The sequence below is a fragment of the Coenobita brevimanus genome, chromosome 51, assembly GCF_032717465.1.
Source record: "Coenobita brevimanus isolate Jiangsu-jjx chromosome 51, ASM3271746v2, whole genome shotgun sequence".
NCBI classification, from domain to species: domain Eukaryota; kingdom Metazoa; phylum Arthropoda; class Malacostraca; order Decapoda; family Coenobitidae; genus Coenobita; species Coenobita brevimanus.
Window position 1 is genome coordinate 1,169,027 of NC_137004.1, and position 20,214 is coordinate 1,189,240.

Here is a 20,214-nt window from a genome sequence, read left to right on the forward strand (position 1 = left end):
GGAAACCCTTCTCTGTATCCTCCTACTTTCTCTATACTCATTTCAAAGCCAAAGGTGGCTGTTGTGTACAAAACAACATATCTTGCTCTTATGTTCCTGAATTTGAATCTACTGAATTATTTTGTTCTCTGGCTTTGGCTATCCTGTAATTCTCTGACTGAATATATCTGTGCTGTTTACTTATCCCCTAATTCTACTGACTATGAAAAATTCTTTTACTATCTCACTTCTATGTTGGAATAGCTACATCCTATCAGTTTTTCCTACTTTGAAATCTCCATTCTAGGTGATTTCAGTGCTCACCACCACCTCTGGCTCTCCTCTCCTTTCACTGATCCACCAAGTGAACAAGCCTAATTCTTTTCTATCCTTAAAGACCTAGAGCAGCTTGAAGCCTACTTCTTTTCTATCCTTAAAGACCTAGAGCAGCTTGTACAGTACTCTACCTGTACCCCTGAATCCCTTGGAATTATTACACATTTTTTCTTATCTGCTACATCCCTAACTAAAGATTCTCTACTTCTCAGTACCACACCCCTCTCCACCAATTCCTTGCTTTGTTGTTCTATAATCTTTTTCAAATCTATATTTCCATCTTCCTGAATTTTCTTTCACCCCTTGTGTGTGCATGTGTGTGTGTGTGTGTGTGTGTGTGTGTGTGTGTGTGTGTGTGTGTGTATTTACCTAATTGTGATATACAGGAAATGAGCTACACTCGTGGGGTCCTGTCTCTGTTTCTCAATAAGTCAAATTTAGCTTTACACTCGTTTAAGTTTTTAGACTGGACAATCTCTTTGTCCAGGCTATTCCACAGGTCTATACATCTATAAGGAAAACTATATTTCTTGATATCCTTCAAGCAGCTTGGTTTCTTCAGTTTCATTCCATGTCCTGTTGTTGCTCTCTTATCCCACATAAACAGATCCTCTTTGTCAATTTTGTCTACTCCCACCATGGTCCTGAACACTGCAATCATGTCGCCTCTCTTTCTCCTTTCTTCTAAGGAAGGCAAATCCAGCTTTTCCAGCCTCTCTCTGTATGACAGATCTGCCAGACTGGGGACCATTTTGGTTGCTGTTCTTTGTATTCTCTCAATCTTGTTTATATCTTTCTTTTTGTGTGAAGACCACACTACTGCTGCATATTCTAACCTGGGGCGAATCATGGCCACTATCAATTTTTTCATCATCTCCTCATCCATATAATGAAAAGCTACTCTTATATTAGTCAGGAGTTTATATGTCTCTCTAACTACCTTGTTAATGCGTGTGTGTGTGTGTGTGTGTGTGTGTGTGTGTGTCAAGATCACTTGATGGTCGTGATGGTCAGATTTTACCATCCCGGAAGGGAGCTGAGAGCTCATATAGTCCGATCTAAGGGCAAGGCTGTGACCTTCACGCACGCACATACCCGTCCCCTTGCTCAAGGGGGACAGTAACCACCCACTTCGTCAGTGAAACTTTGCTTGCATGTGTCGGCCTTGGTCACCTAATGGCGGCACTCCATGCTGCACGATCCATTGCAGCCTCCCTGTTCAGTCCCTTAACCCTGAGGTCACACTTAATGACCTCGTCCCATGTCTTTCTCGGTCTACCCCTCATAACCCCACCCCCAACATTAACACTTCTCACCTTCCTCACCCAATTATCATCCTCCATCCTCTCCACATGTACAGTATATATATATATATATATATATATATATATATATATATATATATATATATACACTCAATCCTCGTAAATCGCGGCAATTTGGGTCTGGGCCACTGCCATGATTTATGAATTCCGTGATTTATGAATAATAACTCCTATGTGAAAAATTAATTTGGGTCTGGACTTTGGCCAACTCGCCCCCACAGCATCCTACCTACACTTATCTAGGCACCATCAAACACAATCATACAAATTTAGGAATATTCAGTGCATGTATTAAGGGATCTCACCTTAATCCTATGATGAAATTGCTTAAGTGAATGGAGTGGGGTGGTGTTGGGAAGAACTTAGAACCTCTTAGCACTTGTTCTTCCCAAACTCTTTCACCAGCTTTTGAAAACTTCTCTCCCATCTCAACACGACAAATGAGCTCCAAACGTTGACTGTACGACAACTGTGGCAGCTTCTTGACGCCATACTTCTTAGTGCGCTTCATTGGGGAGTCGGGAGGGGCCATGGCAGGTAAGAGGTGAGGGAAAGTTGCACAAAAAAGGCAGGTAACTCTCGCGCCCCACGACGATGTTCTGAAGTGTGCGGACTGGCGGGACAAGAACAACACAAACATGGCGGCATTAGTATGCACATATGCCACCAGGGACACGCGGTGATTGGTTGCTGGGTCATGATTTTCAGTCTGAATGCCGCGGTTTACGGTTCTCCTCGGAAAAGGCCCACTTGGGTGCCTAGATCCGCGATTTTCGTGACTTAACAATGATTTACGAGGATTGAGTGTATATATATATATATATATATATATATATATATAATGCGAGTATAAGTGGCTGGGGAACGGCTGGGAGAAGGAGGGAGTTGAGAAAACAGGAAGAAATCAGTAGGATAGAAGTTGTGGAAACAATGAAGAGTTAAATTGGGGAAAGCCCCAGGAATTGATGGAGTGTGTGATGAAATGCTGAAGCATGGGGAAGAGATAGAAGCAGAATGGATGTGGAAAATGTGCAGATTGGCCTGGAAGGAAGGTAGAGTTCCAGAGGATTGGAAGTCAGGTATAATTATTCCCTTGTACAAAGGAAAAGGGCAAAAAGAAGTGTGTGGTAATCATAAGGGCATTTGTCTTCTTAGTGTAATAGGAAAAGTGTATGGTAGGATACTTACTGACAGAGTTTACTAAGGAAAAGGGGAAAAAGAAGTGTGTGGTAATCATAAGGGCATTTGTCTTCTTAGTGTGATAGGAAAAGTGTATGGTAGGATACTTACTGACAGAGTTTGGGAAATAACAGAGGAATTAGTTTGAGAGGAACAGGGAGGCTTTAGGAAGGGAAGAGGTTGTGTTGATCAGATATTCATTCTTAAATCTTTAGTGGAAAAGTTTCTAGAGATCAGATATTCATTCTTAGATCTTTAGTGGAAAAGTTTCTAGAGAAGGAAAAGAAGTTGTATGTGGCCTTCATGTATTTGGAGAAAGCATATGACAGGGTGGATAGACAAGGATTGTGGAAAGTATTAAGAATATATGGAGTAGATGGGAAGTTGTTGAATGCTGTGAAGAGTATGTATGATGGTGCTAAGGCTGCAGTGCGTGTGGATGGTGAACTGAGTAAATTTTTCTCTCTGATGGTTGGGTTGAAACAGGGATGTGTCATGTTCCCATGGTTGTTCAATCTGTACATGGATGGAGTAATAAAAGAGATACAAGGTAAGGTAGTGGATGTTGGAGTGCCCCTTGTGAGAGAGGGTAGTGTTCGGAAACTCCCTGTACTGTTGTTTGCAGATGATACTGTGTTGTTAAGTGAAGATGAAGGGGAGCTGCAAGGCTGGGTGGATGAGTTTGGGAGTGTAAGAAACGGAATCTAAAGGTGAATGTAGGGAAGAGTAAAGTGATGGTCTCTGAGAGAGGTGAAGTCAGTGAATGTACAGTTAGGTTGGATGGTGAGGAAATGGAAAATGTGAGTATGTTTAAGCACTTGGGGAGTGTGATGAGTAAGGATGGAAGTTTGGAGGGTGAAGTTCTTGAAAGGGTACAACAAGAAAGAAAGGTTGCTGGTTCCTTGAAAGCAGTGATAAGGAATAGGGAAGTGAGCACGGAAGTGAAAAAGTTACTACATGAAGCTTGGACATTGTTGGAAGGACACAAGTCAAGAGTGAGAGCAGTGGAAATGAGTTATTTAAGAGGAGCCTGTGGAGTCACATGGAGAGACAGGCTGATAATTGAGGATATAAAGGAGCAATGTGGTGTGGATGTGGATGTGATAGGAAGCATCAGGAGGAACACACTGAGGTGGTTTGGCCATATGGAGAGGATGGAGGGTGAGAGACTGATGAGGAAAGTGTATGTGAGTGAGGTGGATGGGATGAGAGGGAGGGGGAGGCCGAGGATGAGATGGAGGGGAGAGGTATATGAGAGAGAGGGGTGTGAGCTGGGAGTAAGGCAGTGAAATGGCGGGGGACAGGGCGACACTGAGGCGATTTGTTTGTGGCCACCCCATGTGAGATTAAGGCGTCTGGCAATAGATAGACAATATATATATATATATATATATATATATATATATATATATATATATATATTTGTATATACTGTATATATGTATGTATCCATCCATCCATCCATCATCCAATCCTACGTCGCCCCATTGACAGCGTAGGAACCAGGGGCTAGGCAAGTTGGTCTTGATATTTAAGATAAGAATGAGCAGCCTCACTTATCCCTGAGTGGCACTACATGAGCAATAAACCCCAACCACCCCTTGGATATAAACCTACACAGGCTCAATCCGACTGCAGCACCTTAATTACCCACTAAACCACCAGGTGCCATAATTTGGTTATATGGTTACCACCCAGCATAGTAAATGATTTCCTAGTGTGCCAGAAACCATTTGGCTTGTCACTCGGGGTAGAGTCACCTATAGGCAGAAAGAAGAGGAAAGAATGAAGGAAAGAAAGACAGAAAAGGGAGCATAAAGTCACCCAAGGGCAGAAAAAAGAGGAAAGAAAGAAAAGAAAGACAGAAGAGGAAGGATGGAAGAAAGAAAAGGGCAGACACCCAAAGTAGCACTACATCGAGTGAGTGGATGGTTAGCGCCCCCACCTACCACATAATATACAGATAGATAGATAGCTAGATAGATAGATAGATAGATCTGGTGCTACCCAAAAGTTCCAGTAATTTGAACAGATGGAGCCAACCGTTTGCAGTTTTGCCTTTTGCCACTAGGAGGAGTCAGCAGCACCCCTTGTGTGTCAGTGTGGTCCCGGCCGTGTCTGTGAACGGATGTGTTGTTGAGCTATGTTTACTATTGTTACGTGGTGTATAGGTGGTTTGGCGGTTGTGCAATGGTGGACCAATGGTACAGCAATGTCAAGTCGATATTAATCGATTTCTTCGATATCTAAGGGATTGTTCACGAGGAATTCATCCCACCCAGTCAATCTGTCAGCGGAAAGTTTTACTGTGAAGTTTTGCAGTGTCTGAGGGAGAACATCCACCGCAAACGTCCAGAACAGTGGAAGAACAAGGACTGGGTCCTGAATCATGACAACGCCCCCACCCACACATCAATTGTTGTCCGGCAGTTCCTGGCTTCCACTAACATGACAGTCATTCCCCACCCACCCTATTTGCATGAACTTGCCCCCTGCAACTTTTTCCTGTTTCCTAGGCTGAAATTATGACTGAAAGGGCATTGATATGTGTGTGTGGGGGGGGGGAGTGCACTGAACCAGAGATGTAACAATCACTAGTGAATCTGTGACAATGCTGCTGATGATAAAAATAACAATAATGTTAGTGAAGATAATGATGATGGTGTCTCTAACCAGAGAGGCAGCAGATGAGTCACTAGTGGTGCTGCCAGTGTTGTTGTGGTGGTAACAGTGTGGTCGGGTCAAGAGTCTCTCGCCACCACCCAACGAGCTCAGGTCAACCGGAAGAAGCTCAGCATTGTGGATTCTGTAAACAGAAATTTGGATTACTGACAGTAACAACAGTAAGTCAGTCTTACAGGTCCCTCTTCTTGATATTCTTCTTATGCTATTACCTGGTTCATTATGATGATGTATTAGTTTAGTTTCTCTCTGAGATCTCTAGATAACTTTATTTAATTTGGGAAAGATCTCTTGTACTGAAGGGGTTACTGATGGCTATATACTGTATAACCCCTTCAATTCAGAACGTTTTACCATTATGAGCTTTTATGAGGGTAGTGAAGCATGAGTGGTAGGTGGACATCTAAATGAGAAGTTCAAGATCAATGTTGGTGTGTAACAAGGTTGTGTGATCTCCATATGGTTGATCAGCATATGTACGAATGGTGTTATGAGAGAGGTAAAAACCTGAGTAGTGGAGAGAAGAATGTTGTTGGTGATGAATGGTGAAGGATGGAGTATCTCAAATCTAATGTATGTAGATGCTGCAGTGCTGCTTGCAAATAGTGGAAAAGAGCTAGGTAGATAGATAGATAGATGTTTTATTGACCACAACAGTACATTAATACTGATAACTGAGGTAATTACAATGATTTGAGGTCCAACATAATACTTAAACTGATTCTTTTAGGACTATCCTTAACTTTATACAGTGTTTATAATGGTACACATTCCATAAACAAATATTACCCAACAAAAAGTATCAATACTGTCTGTGGCAACATTGACAGACATAAAATGGTTGCACTGTCACAGATAACGTTTTCATCAAATATCATCTGATTATTTAATAGGAACATTTACCCCTGAAGCAAGCAACTCGCTCACAGGTTTTACTCGTCTACACGCAAACGGCCCTATCATCCCAGAAAGGATGTATATGGGTCTTAAATTACACAAATGCTACACAAGCTGAAGAAAAATTGCCTGGTAATAACTGGAATAATAAAAAGAGAGTATATCCACATGCCACACGCTTCAAAGAGTAAAATACTTAAAATGCCTACACAGGAAGAGCTAGTAATTTGGGGCAGAATACAGACTTAGGATTGAGTTAATTATTGAGCACACGGATGCATGATCAAATCTACCCATAAATAAATCACTAAGGGTTGTAAACTGATAAGTGTCACGAATATGTTGGGAGAGTGGACAGTCGGGCACTACGTGTAACTCTGTCTGCGCCTGTCCACACGTACACAGCCGCTCCTCAATGGGTAGGCAGCCTCGCCCCCTCCTACTCCACCTTCCTACTTCCACTGTCAGCCAGTGTGCTGACAGCCGAAAATGACTGAAAGCAGTTCTGTGGTCCTCTCGCACTGTATGCCTACTAGTATAAATATCATGTACACCTAGGTTTGGGTTCATTTCTCTACAAGTACATCTTCTTGATAAGACAGACTGAGATATGTTATTCTTAAGGGTTTCCATTGCCACAGGTATGTCATCTACATCATTAACTGGTTAAGAAGAGAAGGTGAGGTTTAGAGGAGGAAAGGTGGTGTTCAGTAGAGAGAAAGTTAGAGGAAAAGCCGCGAATGTTGCAGAAATGAAGAAGTGAGTCAGACAGTGGTTCCAGGCAGCTCGCTGAGTCATCACCAGGAGAGGGGCGGATGGCGGGGGCATTTATGGTCCCCTCCCCCTGGGGACTCCGAGGCATAGTTAATGTGCATCATTTTTTTTTTTCAATTTTGAAAAGGAAGTGTAGTGTGTACTGTGCATGTAGTTTGGTGTTGACATTTAGAGACACTTGTATTGGAGTTCATGCTGGCCTACTCTCTGCATTACTGAAACAATGAAAAAGTTCAGCAGAGGGGGGATGGTCAAGAACTAGTCCCGAGGGCTGATGAAACGGGAGCTGTCTGTGTGGGTGAGTCCCCCATCTGGTAGTACTGTACTGTTTAAGGCTAGCTTCGGTGTTTTTGGCCCCACACCTTTCCTATGGTAGTACTGGCTAGGAATGATGGCCAGCATCCACTTTCTATCTCTCTGTCTATATAAATATCACTTATATACAAATATTACCCTCTGCTTCATGACTTACTTGACAGTGAAGGATTCATCAAAGGCCTGGATCTGTGATGCCATAACTGATGTGACTGCCTGGGGTCTGATGGTCTGGGGCACAACAATGGCAGCAGTGGGTGTTGGGTGTGAGGCAGCACAAGGGATCACCAACATTCCACGCTCACCCTCTACACAAACCTTCGCCGTCTCACCATGGATAGCCATGCCACTATATGGCTCCAATTCATTCACAAACTCCTGAACAAACAAGAAACATGATAAACCAAGTTTTTTTAGAAATATCTATCTATCTATCTATAGCCCGACGCCCTAATCCCGCAAAGGGTGGCCGCAGACAAAACGCCTCCAAGTCACTCTGTCACCTTTTGAAAAAAGTGTGTGTTATTACAGAAACAACTACTGAGAATAAATCTTCATGTTCTTATGATAAAACTTCTAACCCTTCACTCTGCATGGTTATCACAAAGAAAGAGAGGACAGTGGAGAGAATTTATGAAGTGCAGAGATGGAATGGGGTACAAAGGTTTGAGAGTTCATGTGGATAAAACTAAAGTCATATCTATGGCAGGTGATGGTACTGTCAAAGCAGAGGGAGTGTGACCATACACAGTGTGCCACAAGAGTGATGGAAGTAACTCCATATTGTATTGTGTTTGTGATGAGTGGGTGCATAAGAGATGTAACGGTATTAGAGGTGGGCTGCAAAACAATGCTGATTCTGTGTGTGTGTGCATAGGGGAGAGCCTGCACAGGCAGAAAAATGGGAATGGATTAATCTTGCTGGGGAGTTTCCTGAGTGTGTGGAGGAGCTTTGTTACATGGGGGACATAAATGTGCTGGAAATGGGGCTGGAGCTAGTTAGGTGACTAAGACAAGGAGTAGTAGGAAGAAGTTCAGGGAACACTTGCCCCTCCTGACAATGAAAGGGCTCTCCCTTCATGCTAAGGGGTCCTTGTATGCAGCATGTGTTACAGCCTATTTGATTTCATCTGAGAAGAGAAGAGCCTTACAATTTTGAAAGCTGGCAGCTGATGGGTTGTTCTAGTGTATTCGTTACTAATGATGTATTTTAAATTATTTTTTTAAAATGGGTTACAATAACCAGTTGGCGATATACTCAAACAGAATATTATCCATGGTTATTTGCATAGATTAATTTTAAAAAGGGTACCTTTCAAAGTTTATCAGATGTAATGTGTGTGAGATATTGAATTCTCAGGACAAATCAAAACACATCCAGGTAAAGCTTTACGAGAACCTTGATTTTTCTTCCCACATGTTCAGGCAAATTAAGATAAAGTATGTCATTACTGCAACATTATGCAAAATCTAATCTAGTAAAAAATTGGAATTCCAATGAAAATTACTGCAGACACTGGTGAAGAAGCTGTATGCTATTGTCACATTTAAGTATCTTGCAGTCCATACCTTGTCACAATTCTGTTGTAACTTGTAACTAGACAGTCAAAACGAAAAAGATACAAAACTTAATGACTATACAAAAGCAGAAAGCAGTGCAAGTATAAGTGGTTGGGGAATGGCTGGGAGAAGAAGAGATGAGAGGAGGGAGGAAGGGATCAGTAGGACGGAAGTAGTGGAAGCAATGAAGAAGATCAAGTTGGGAAAGGCCCAAGGAATTGATGGAGTGTGTGGTGAAATGCTAAGGTATGGGGGTGAGATTGTTGTGGAGCGGATATGGAAGTTGTGTAGATTGGCTTGGGAAGGGTTCCAGAGGACTGGAAATCAGGTATAATTGTTCCCTTATATAAAGGAAAAGGGGAGAGAGAAGTATGTGGTAACCATAGGGGTATTTGCCTTTTTAGTGTGACTGGTAAAATATATGGTAGAATACTCATTGGTAGGGTTAGGCATATGACAGAGGAGCTAGTTGTAGAAGAACAAGGGGGATTTAGGAGGGGAAAAGGGTGTGTAGATCAGATATTTGTTCTAAGATGTTTAGTGGAGAAGTATCTAGAGAAGGGAAAGAAAGCGTATGCTGCCTTCATGGACTTGGAGAAAGCTTATGACAGAATAGACTGGCAAGGTATGTGGAAGGTATTAAGAATATATGGAATGGATGGGAAATTGCTGAATGCTATGAAGAGTATGTACGAAGGAGCTAGGGCTACGGTGCGAGTGGATGGTGAGCTGAGTGAGTTCTTTGATCTCAATGTGGGACTGAAACAGGGTTGTGTGATGTCTCCATGGCTCTTTAATATATACATGGATGGGGTTGTAAAGGAGGTGCAGGGTACGGCAGTGGATGTGGGGGTGGCTCTAATGAATAAGGGTGAGATTTGGAAGATTCCAGTGTTGCTGTTTGCTGATGATACAGTATTGTTGAGTGAAGATGAATGGGAGTTGCAAGGTTTGGTGAATGAATTTGGGACAGTGTGTAGGAGGAGGAAGCTGAAAGTTAATGTAAACAAAAGTAGGGACAGTGTGTAGGAGGAGGAAGCTGAAAGTTAATGTAAACAAAAGTAGGGACAGTGTGTAGGAGGAGGAAGCTGAAAGTTAATGTAAACAAAAGTAAAGTTATGGTGTTTGAGAGGAATGGAGTCACAGAATGTACAGTGAGGTTGGATGGTGAGGATATGGAGAGTGTGAGTGCATTCAAGTACTTGGGTAGTGTGATGAGTAAGGATGGAACTTTGGGGGATGAAGTGCGTGAAAGGGTACAACAGGGAAGGAAGGTTGTTGGTTCACTGAAAGCAGTGATGAGAAACAGGTAGGTGAGTATGGAAGTTAAGAAGTCACTGCATGATAGTACTGTGATCCCTACCCTGACGTATGGAAGCGAGGCGTGGACCTTGCAAGAGGGGAACAAGTCAAGAGTGAGAGCAGTGGAAATGAGTTACTTGAGAGGAGCATGTGGAGTGACATGGAGGGACAGGTTGACGAATGAAGAAGTGAAAGAACGCTGTGGGGTGGATGTGGATGTGGTTGAGAAGATTAGGAGAAATACAATGAGGTGGTTTCGACATGTGGAGAGAATGGAGTTAATGAAAGACTGACTAAGAGGATGTATGTAGCTGAGGTGGAGGGAGGGAGAGGGAGGGGTAGGCCGAGGATGAGGTGGAGGGATGGAGTTGAGAGGTATATAAGGGAGGGGGGGGTGAGTTGGGGGGAGGGTAGTCATATGGTGGGTGACAGAACAAGTTGGAGGCGTTTTGTCTGCAGCCACCCTTTGTGGGATTAGGGCGTCAGGCTATAGATAGATAGATAGAAGATGGTATGAAAGGGTAAAAGTGAGAGTTTTATTTGTCTGATACTCCACATAACTTCCTATGAGCTTCTCAGTCAGCATCAGGACAACACAGGAACTTTCACTGCTGCCAGGTTTCATACATTAGAATGGGGGGGTCACATTTACTGTTATTACACAAATTTCATATAAATTTCAACAGATACCTATACAACACAATAAATGTTTGTTATGTCACTATTTTTTAGTCTTTTTGCCTTTAAGTCAACAGTAAGAAGCAGAAAAACTGCCCAATAAAGCTCCATTCCAACCTATGAAGCTGATTCACCAGTTTTTGCTAATCTCAAGTAATGTATAAAGAAGCTGCGATTTTTGGAATGCATTATCATAATCATCCTACAGATGAGCTCAGCAAGGATCCAGTTGCAAGGAAAACGTATAATCAACAGCATACCCAGAGATATAAGCCACTCAGTTATTAATGCATCATTCATGATTTTAAAAATTTCTTTACAGATATACTTCACATACACTTGTCAGAGGCTAGCCACGGAATATCACGTTAAAAATGAAGTGTCAAACCCTTGCCATGTGCTTTTTCCTTACATATATTATCCAACCAGATTGATCCCCTGTCAATTCCCCGACTTACGGTGAAGGCTGCCTAGACCTTACCCACTGCTAACACAAAACATGACCTACTAACCACCCATACGGAGGACAGAAATGAGTGGTAGAATGAGATAACTCACCTGACATGTAGGACTCTCAGACTTGGGACTCTCTGGGATGGCCTCCAGTTCTGGCTCAACATCATCACTGTCCAGTGCTGGGCTGATGGGAAAAGATCATACAATGGACTGTCACAGTTATTCTCTTCTCACTCAACACAACAACTTGGTAAATAATGCAGTTTACAATAACTTAAAATCAACATCACCTGCAAACAGATTATTTACAGGGTATGTCCCTAAAACAATAAAGGGATGAGGAATACCCACTGTATTAAGGAGGCCTACTTACTTAGTGAACCTTTATTACATGTATACAGTAATCATAATGCTTTCTTACTTGGTACAATACACTTATCAGCTTAGGAGGCTTTCTGGTGCCTCTTCATTAGTGATTTATTTTTCATTAAAAAAAAAAATCTTCTGGCATGTTACTTGTGTCTTCTTTTATATCGTATATAGTTTGCACAGGAAATTTAGAACAAAACATTAATCTACCGTGTGCAAAGATGGCCTGGCAAAGGAAGAAGCACTTACAAAAAAAAAAAAAAAAAGAAAAAAAAAAAAAAATCAGAATATAATACTTTACACCTTCAGCCCATGGAAGTCTACTGTAGTTTCCTTCTACCATTAGATGTGTTTTCTCATTTAGGGGAAGTCTCTTGTAGTGACGGGTTAACAGAATACCCATTCACTACCAGACATCACTCCCTAGTTAAATAAAATAATTTGGTCAGTGTAAAATTAAGCTAAAAACAAAAACCACCATGAGGAAGGAGTTAACTGTGTCTCCATCATATTCACGCTAAAAAAAGATTAACCTCTCTGCTCTGATGATGTATTTGCATACAATAAACTCCAGATTATCCAACATAATTCAGCCAAAGCCATGCTGAATAATGCATTTTTTTTTTTCCAGATAATCCAGGAGAAGGCTGTAGCACGGGCCGAACAGGGTGGTGCTCCGAGGGGAATAGGAATGTTGGTGATAGGGAGAGCTGGAGCTCCTGTTTCACTAGCTATCTAACCATCCCCCTTTTTGCTGACCTTTTCAGTGTTACAGTAACATGGAGAGTAGACCAGCATACTCTCCCAAACATATCCTCTAAGTATCTTATGAACTACACCACACGTACTTTACATTTCACACAACGTATCCCACTACGTTACAGGGGTTGGCGCCAGCAAGAGCATATGGCCAGAAAACTTTGCTCCCACTACCTAGTGGCGGACTTCTGGGGAGAGGCATGACGGGGGTTCTGCCGGCATAGATCATGGGTCCAAGGCGAGATGGGGCTTGGGCCTGTGCTAGAGGGTACAGGGCATTGTGGTTCCCAGGTTGCCGCTTCCACCCAATAGAGAGGGGCCCGAACCCTGGAGTAGCACCCCAGGAGGCTGCCCTATCAGTGGGCGTATAATGGCGGGACAGTTGCAGTGCCAAGGCGCGCTTGGAGGGTGTCCCTGCAGCTGTCCTGGCAGGGTGCTCTGAGGCCACTACCAAAGCCACTGGTAAGCTGGTGGGCTAGGGGTCCCAGATCCATTGCCTGGACCTGGGACTGTGCAGTGAGTAGGGCCTGTGGTGTGTCTGTCCCCCTTTATTAATACTGACTCTGACAAAATACAAGGATAAGTTTCAAAGCAAGCCTGAGGACAGTAAATCACCCAGGGGGATGAGGGTGGGTTCATGGAATGTGGGAAGTTTGAGGGGAAGTGCGGGGGAAGTCATTGAGGCTTTCAGTAGGAGGTCAGTGGATGTGGCGTGTTTGCAGGAAGTCCGGTACAGGGGTGGGTCAGCCAGGAAAATTGTTGGGAATGACTGTTACTATAAGTCGTTTTGGCAGGGGGGGACAGACGGATATGGGATGTTGGTGTGATGGTTGCAGAGAAATGGGTGGAATATGTCATGAATGTTATCAGAGTAAGCGACAGGATATTGGTAGTGAAAATTCTGTTCGGCAGAAAGATAACTGCAGTTATATCAGCATGTGCTCCACAGGCAGGATTGGATGAAGTAGAGAAAGATAGATTTAGGGATGTTTTAATACGTGTACTAGGTGGTATGCAGGATGATGAGATAGTGGTTTTGGGAGGGGACTTAAATGGTCATGTAGGTGAAACAGCACAAGGTTATGAAAGAGTACATGGGGGATGTGCGTGTGGTATAAGGAATGCAGAAGGGGAAAGGATACTCGAGTTTGGGGAGGCAACGGACATGATTGTGTGTAACACGTATTTTACGAAAAGAGAGAGTAGATTAATTACGTGGTATGAGTCTGGGGGAAATAGCAGTCAGATAGATTATTTTCTGGTTAGGTGGGCTGATAGGAGATTAGTGAGGGATGTTAAAGTAATAGGAAGTGAGGAGTGTGTGCAGCAGCACAAACTATTGATCTGTGATATCGTGCTTAAAGAACGAATGATGAAAAAGAGGACTCATGTACCTAGAAGGAGAATATGGACGCTGGAAAACCAAGTAGTAAGGAATGCCTTCTATAGCAATATGAGGAGAGTGGTGGCTGAACAGGGAGCCATAGACAGAGGCGTTAATGAACAGTACAGAGCCCTCAAGAACAATCTCCTGAGAGTTACTGATGCAATATGCAGTTGGACAAGAGGACAACCAAGACATAAAGTAACTTGGTGGTGGGATGAGGGTGTAGAAGCTGCAGTTAAGAAGAAAAGAAGGCTTTTCTGGGAATGGAAGACGGGTGGTAGCAAGGATGTATACTTGGCTGCCAAGCGTAGGGCTAGAAGAGAGGTATACAGGGCAAAGTCTGAGTCACAGAGACTTTTACTTGATAACCTAAATCATGGGGAAAGGAGAAATATGATATTTAAGGTGGAAAATCAGATGAAGAGGGATAATTGGGATACTATAGGTGAGCAGTGTGTGAAGAATGATGAAGGAAGGGTAGTGGTGAACAGTGAAGATATTAAAGCTGCATGGAGAGAGCATTATAGCCTGTTGTTGAATGAGGAGTTTGACTGGGACAGGGAAGGTTTGGAGCCAGCAGATCCAGAGTTTGGCCCTTGGCCTTTGATTGATACTGCTACTGTGAGTGAGGCAATAGGCAGGATGAAGGTGGGGAAGGCAGCAGGTGTGTCTGGGTTGACTGCCGAAATGTTGAAGGCCTCAGGAGATATAGGGGTGAGGTTAGTCACTGACCTGATAAATATGATTATTTATGAGAGTGTTGTCCCAGATGATTGGCTGAAGAGTGGAATTGTAAATGTGTATGAAGGGAAGGGTGATGCCCTGGAAAGAGGAAATTATAGGGGTATGAAGATTTTAGATCAGATAATGAAGGTAATGGAGAGAGTTTTAGAAGGTATGATTAGTGAAAGAGTGAATATAAATGAGATGCAATTTGGGTTTATGCCAGGTAGGGGGACCACTGATGCCATATTCATTGTTCGACAGCTTCAAGAAAAATATATTGGTAAGAAAAGGGATCTGTATCTTGCTTTTGTTGATTTGGAGAAGGCCTTTGACAGAGTCCCTAGAGAGGTGGTGAAGTGACCAATGAGAAAACTTGGCTTGGAGGAGTGGCTGGTTAGGGTGGTTATGGCTATGTATGTGGGTGCTCACACCCAGGTAAGAGTGAATGGAGATTTGAGTGATGAGTTTTCCATGAACGTTGGTGTGCATCAGGGGTCAGTTTTGAGTCCCATGTTGTTTATCATGGTACTTGAGTCCTCTCACGCGACTTCAGAAACGGACTCCCATGGGAGATGTTGTATGCTGATGATTTGGTGTTGATTGCAGAGAACGAAAGGGAGGCGGAGGAAAGGTTTAGGAAGTGGAGAGATGGTATGGGACACAAGGGCTTAAGCGTAAATGCAGAGAAAACAAAAGTGATGATATCTAGGGTTGGTGGCGGTACTGTCAAAGACGAGGGAGAGTGGCCATATGCAGTTTGCCATAAAGGCGTGGGAAGTAATTCCATCTTGTGCGGTGTTTGTAATAAATGGGTGCACAAGAGATGTAGTGGTATCAGAGGTAGACTGGGAGATAATGTTGATTTTATGTGTGTGGCATGTCGGGGAGTGCAGTTGGAGATTGTCAGATGTGAAAGGATTGAACTTGCTGGTGAATCTCTTGAGTGTGTGGAAGAGTTTTGTTATCTGGGAAACAAGTATATCATTGTGCCTCACTTTGTGAGGCACAATGATATTGATGCAGTGATGATTTTCATGGTTAGAGTTACAGTTATTCATGCTTACTGTATTTGTTATAGTACTTTTTCTTCCATGTTATCCCTACAATAAGTATTATTTTGAGCAGACCTATGTGTCTGTAGTGCCACGTGTTATTCTGTTATTACTTGAGATGCCAAGTGTTGTAACTCATGTTTCTTTATTATGAGACCTTCCTGATCATGTGAAGGGATTACCTGCATTGGGGAGAATAGATATTCATTATTCATATTAACTTCTAGCGGATCCCAGTGTGGAGGTCGAAGTACCTGAGTGAGTCAAAGTCCAAGTGTGGAGGTCTAAGCACCGAATAGTGAGTCAAGGTCCCAGTGTTGAGGTCAAGGTCGGCAGTGGCAGAGGACTGGACCAGTGAACTAGGTGTTCAGAGGGACGATTATGAAGAAACACTTTGGACTGGGACAGAGGAGCTAAGTTTTGTGCATTTGATATTAGGACCATATAGAGATGTATTTTTCGAACAATGTGCCAACTGATTCATGTTTAATCTGTAAAGCAAGTAGCTGGGAAAGATTTCTACCTTTTTGGTCTTGTTAATACACATTCCCTCCCATTCGAACTTTATTGTTTGTATAACCCATGAGAACTGGTCGTGTAGAGCTTACCTAGTAGTTTATTAATGTATAACTTAGAAGCATTCTGGGAAGCTGCGAAGGTTGGGCTTGGGTTGGCCTAGTTGGAGACTGGCCCAGTCATTTTGGCATGCTACCACTCTTAACTTAGCCACTTGAAATGTAATAAACGCAACCGAAGAGGCCGCTAATGGGAGAGAGTCTCCATCAATCTGAGTTCCTGACTGTTCCAGCACACATTGGTCATCAATAGTGACTTGTTTTCTGTCCCTTTTGACCACGTAAAAGTCTGGATCGCAGAGGTGACAGTACAATTATTACGATTATATGTGGAAAAGTGTTGTAAGTACTAGGCAGTAAACTATTTCAAAATATATACAAGCATAATCCTGCTATGACTGTTTTAATATTTCTTTATTTTACTAAAATCCTAACCTTGGACAGACAAATTACTGGAAAAATACAGACTACAGGTGTGTGTGTGTGTGTGTGTGGGGGGGGGCTTGTCATTAGAACCAGTAATAAGTGTTTAACATTATATTATGTTATTTCAGTATGCATTTGTTGAGTTAGTGAGGTAGCCACTTGATAATTAAGTGAACTTTTGTTTAGGAATAAGAGGCCAGTTCCTCTTACAGTTTGGGGTATATGCAATGCATTTTTCTGTATTTTTTTCATTTGGAAAAGCTTTTGAATAGTTCTTAGTTATATTTATGGCCAGAATACCTCACTACAATGTGATATGATGCAACTTAATGTGATCTTAATTTATGAGCTCAAAAAGAAGATATTTTTGGATATTTCTCTATATATAACTCGGGCCACAAGTGCCCAATATTTTTTTCTACATTTTTTAAAAACTTCTAAAGTGTCTGAGGTTTGGACAGTGTGTCCAGAGATAGGTGCTATTAACCATTCTCATGTTTAAAGGACAAATACACGGATGTCCGAAGTTTGGAAGAGCTGTCCGAAGTTAAGAAATTTGTTCCTATCTTCGGACACTTGAAAATGAAAAAAAAAAAACACGCACGAGTTTAGCATGGCTAATACTTTTTATTATATGGATTCAGTAGGTACTGTCCCTGGCTACCATATGACACCAACAGGGATAAAATTGTACCATTTTACACAGAATTATTCATTAAAACACATAGAAAATGTCCGAAGTTAGGGTGTTTTACGGTATCATAAACATACACAGGCATGGTTAGGTTAATAGAATGTGATACAAAGTGCACAATAAGGAAGAAACACATACCAAAGACAGACATGACATAGGGTTGATGTAAGGGGTTCCAAGGCTAGGGGATGGAGAGGTAGTGGTCTCCTCCACCTGGGATTAACTCCTTGAGTAGGGCCTCATCTTTGAATCCCTCAAAGCCATCAGAAGCCACAGACACTGCACCATCATTGTTGGCAGAAACCAGCTCAGGTGCACAATAACAATGCTTTTGAGCTTAAAAATGCACTGAAGCAGCTGAGTGCAGATTTTCGTCTCGTGGTGACAACAAAAACCGCCATAACCATGCGATTACTGTACAGTACAGGTAATTGGTTTCGAGTGTCTGACTTGCCACAGAACTCAGAGGATGACTGTTGTCTATAAATAGTAAATTTTAAAAATGCAACACCAGAGTAAAGGGTTGTTTTTTTCACAAACAGGAGTTACTCAACTATGAGGATGTCTTTTTATATTATTGTTACTACTGGTGACGAGGAAAGATGTCTTCACATGGTGGCACCAATATAACTTGGTTATATGCTTCCCTCAGCTCTCTCCCTAACCTCCGAAAGAAGGATGGTGAACTGAGGGTGAAGAGCAACTTTAGCTTGCAGTACACAAAGTTCACATCCAGATGAGTCTAGGGCCACAACAACAACATTATATTCCTGCTGTCTGTGATTACTTTCACTTGGCTGAAGAGACATTTCTGCATGGGAGGGGTTATTTACAGCCCTTATTAACCCTTCCATTACAACAAGCCTCCCTTTAACTTAATCTAAGAACCTGGAGTTACCAACTAAAAATAATCCTCAGACTGAAGGTGTCAGACTGATGGAAATACAGTCCCAAGTGCATATTCACCATAATCCAGCGCCGGTCCTAATGCATCTGATGCCCTGGGTGAAAACGGTGGTGTTGCCCCTCCCCCCCTCAAATTTTAATGCATTTTGGAAAATATGCAAACTTTTAGTGAAAATTACTTCTATTATTGTTGAGCCTAAAGGAAGCTTGATCTACAGTAATTTACTGGAATATTTTATATTTGGCAGAAAGTGGTGCCCCTTAGTTGATGCCTGCCCTAAGCAGTCGTCTAGTTCACCCTGTATAGGACCGGCTCTGTCATAATCATCACTGTATCTTACTTAGTGTCATTGTTTTTGCTGCGCTGTTTCCTTCCATCATCACCTCCCAGTTTGAGATGGCTGTGGACGCTCACCCCCCTACGAAAAATGTTAATACCAAGACAATGTTATATACCATCTGCAGCCAATATAACATCATCAAACATATGAGTTAAATACAGGTACAATAAACATTAGTAGCACCCACACATATCATCATCATCATCATCCACACCTCCTTTCCGATCGTAGGATGGGGATATTTAGGGTCCAGGGAGCCAGGAAAAAATTAACTGAATGAGATTTAAACTAGTTTGCCCAGTGGAATGGGTCACACTCTCAGTCGCTCATCATTCATGCCCCTACAATCTGACTCTTACTACAGGACCCTCTTGTCCAACATGGGATATTGTCACACACGAGTGCCATGTTGAACCAAAACTAAATTGATCAAATAAAAGAACTCATGGGAAAAAATAATACTGTCAATAAGCCTTGGAAAAGTGCCCCTAAAGAATTAACCCAAAAATATTTGATACAGCAAATAATATACTGACCTTCAAGGTGAGTGTTGGTGAGCTTGTTGGGAAGGACAGGTGTTTTCCAAGGCTGTAGGTAGTCATGCTGACCCCCTGGAAGAGGGTCACTGGGATCACTAGGCAATAGTGGTTGTTCCTCCTCATCAACCTCACTCATAAAGCATTCGAAATCATCCACAGACGCATTATCGTCGTCAGGGAAAGGTGCTGTTCCTGCCTGTTCTTCAGCTTCCTCTACCACTCTTCTCTCATCCTGGTGATGCTGAAAAACCTCAGTGATAAGCGACTGACTCCTCCAGTTGATGTACTTCCTATGAAGATCAGCATAATAACGCACATAATTCTCCACATTACTGAGCACATCCTGATGACGAATTTCATTGGGTTCCTTGTTGATGGCTTTTTTTAGGACCTCAGCAGCATGTATGACCTCGGTGACATGCTGCATACTCATGGGAGGGTCTAGGGGAGGTGAGTTGGTGCCAACAGCAGCCACCATAGTCTCCTGCTCTACCTGTGCCTCATCAATCGCGTAACTCGATGCACTGCTTCCTCCATTGTTTGATTCGACAGTATCACAAACACAGGCAGTGGGGCTAAGCTTGGCGAGTTTTGACTGGCTGGTGTCTCTAGCACAGGCAGTGGGTACCATGCTGGACTAAGTATCACCGTGGACAGGAAGAACTTGGATTTTTGCCACTTCTAGGGGTTGGTTCCGTGTCAGCCACGAGGCACCGTGTTACAGTATGTTCATATTTTCTCTGGTGATCATGTTGGACCCGAAAAGAATTGGACAAATTTGTGTTTGACGCGAGGGTACTGTAATTACTAGATTAGTAAGAGTCAGTGTTATAAGGTAGTTGCAATCAGTTTGAAATAAACTTCCATGCTTAGCTATTTTTTTCTTTTCTTTTTTGTGATAAAACTCATCAACAGTGAGATGTAAAGTTACTGTTTTATAATCTCAAACAGGTTCAT

The 20,214-nt window shown here is 42.4% G+C and overlaps 1 protein-coding gene across 1 annotated transcript in view; it reads right to left on the minus strand.

The window, feature by feature from the left end:
* Window positions 1-20,214, minus strand: part of unc79 (UNC-79 domain-containing protein) — a 384,753-nt gene that overhangs the window by 126,567 nt on the left and 237,972 nt on the right. Inside the window, 4 exon segments of the mRNA XM_080272838.1 lie at window positions 5,493-5,625; window positions 7,645-7,865; window positions 11,586-11,667; window positions 18,719-18,796. Coding sequence (XP_080128964.1) covers window positions 5,493-5,625; window positions 7,645-7,865; window positions 11,586-11,667; window positions 18,719-18,796 — 514 coding nt within the window.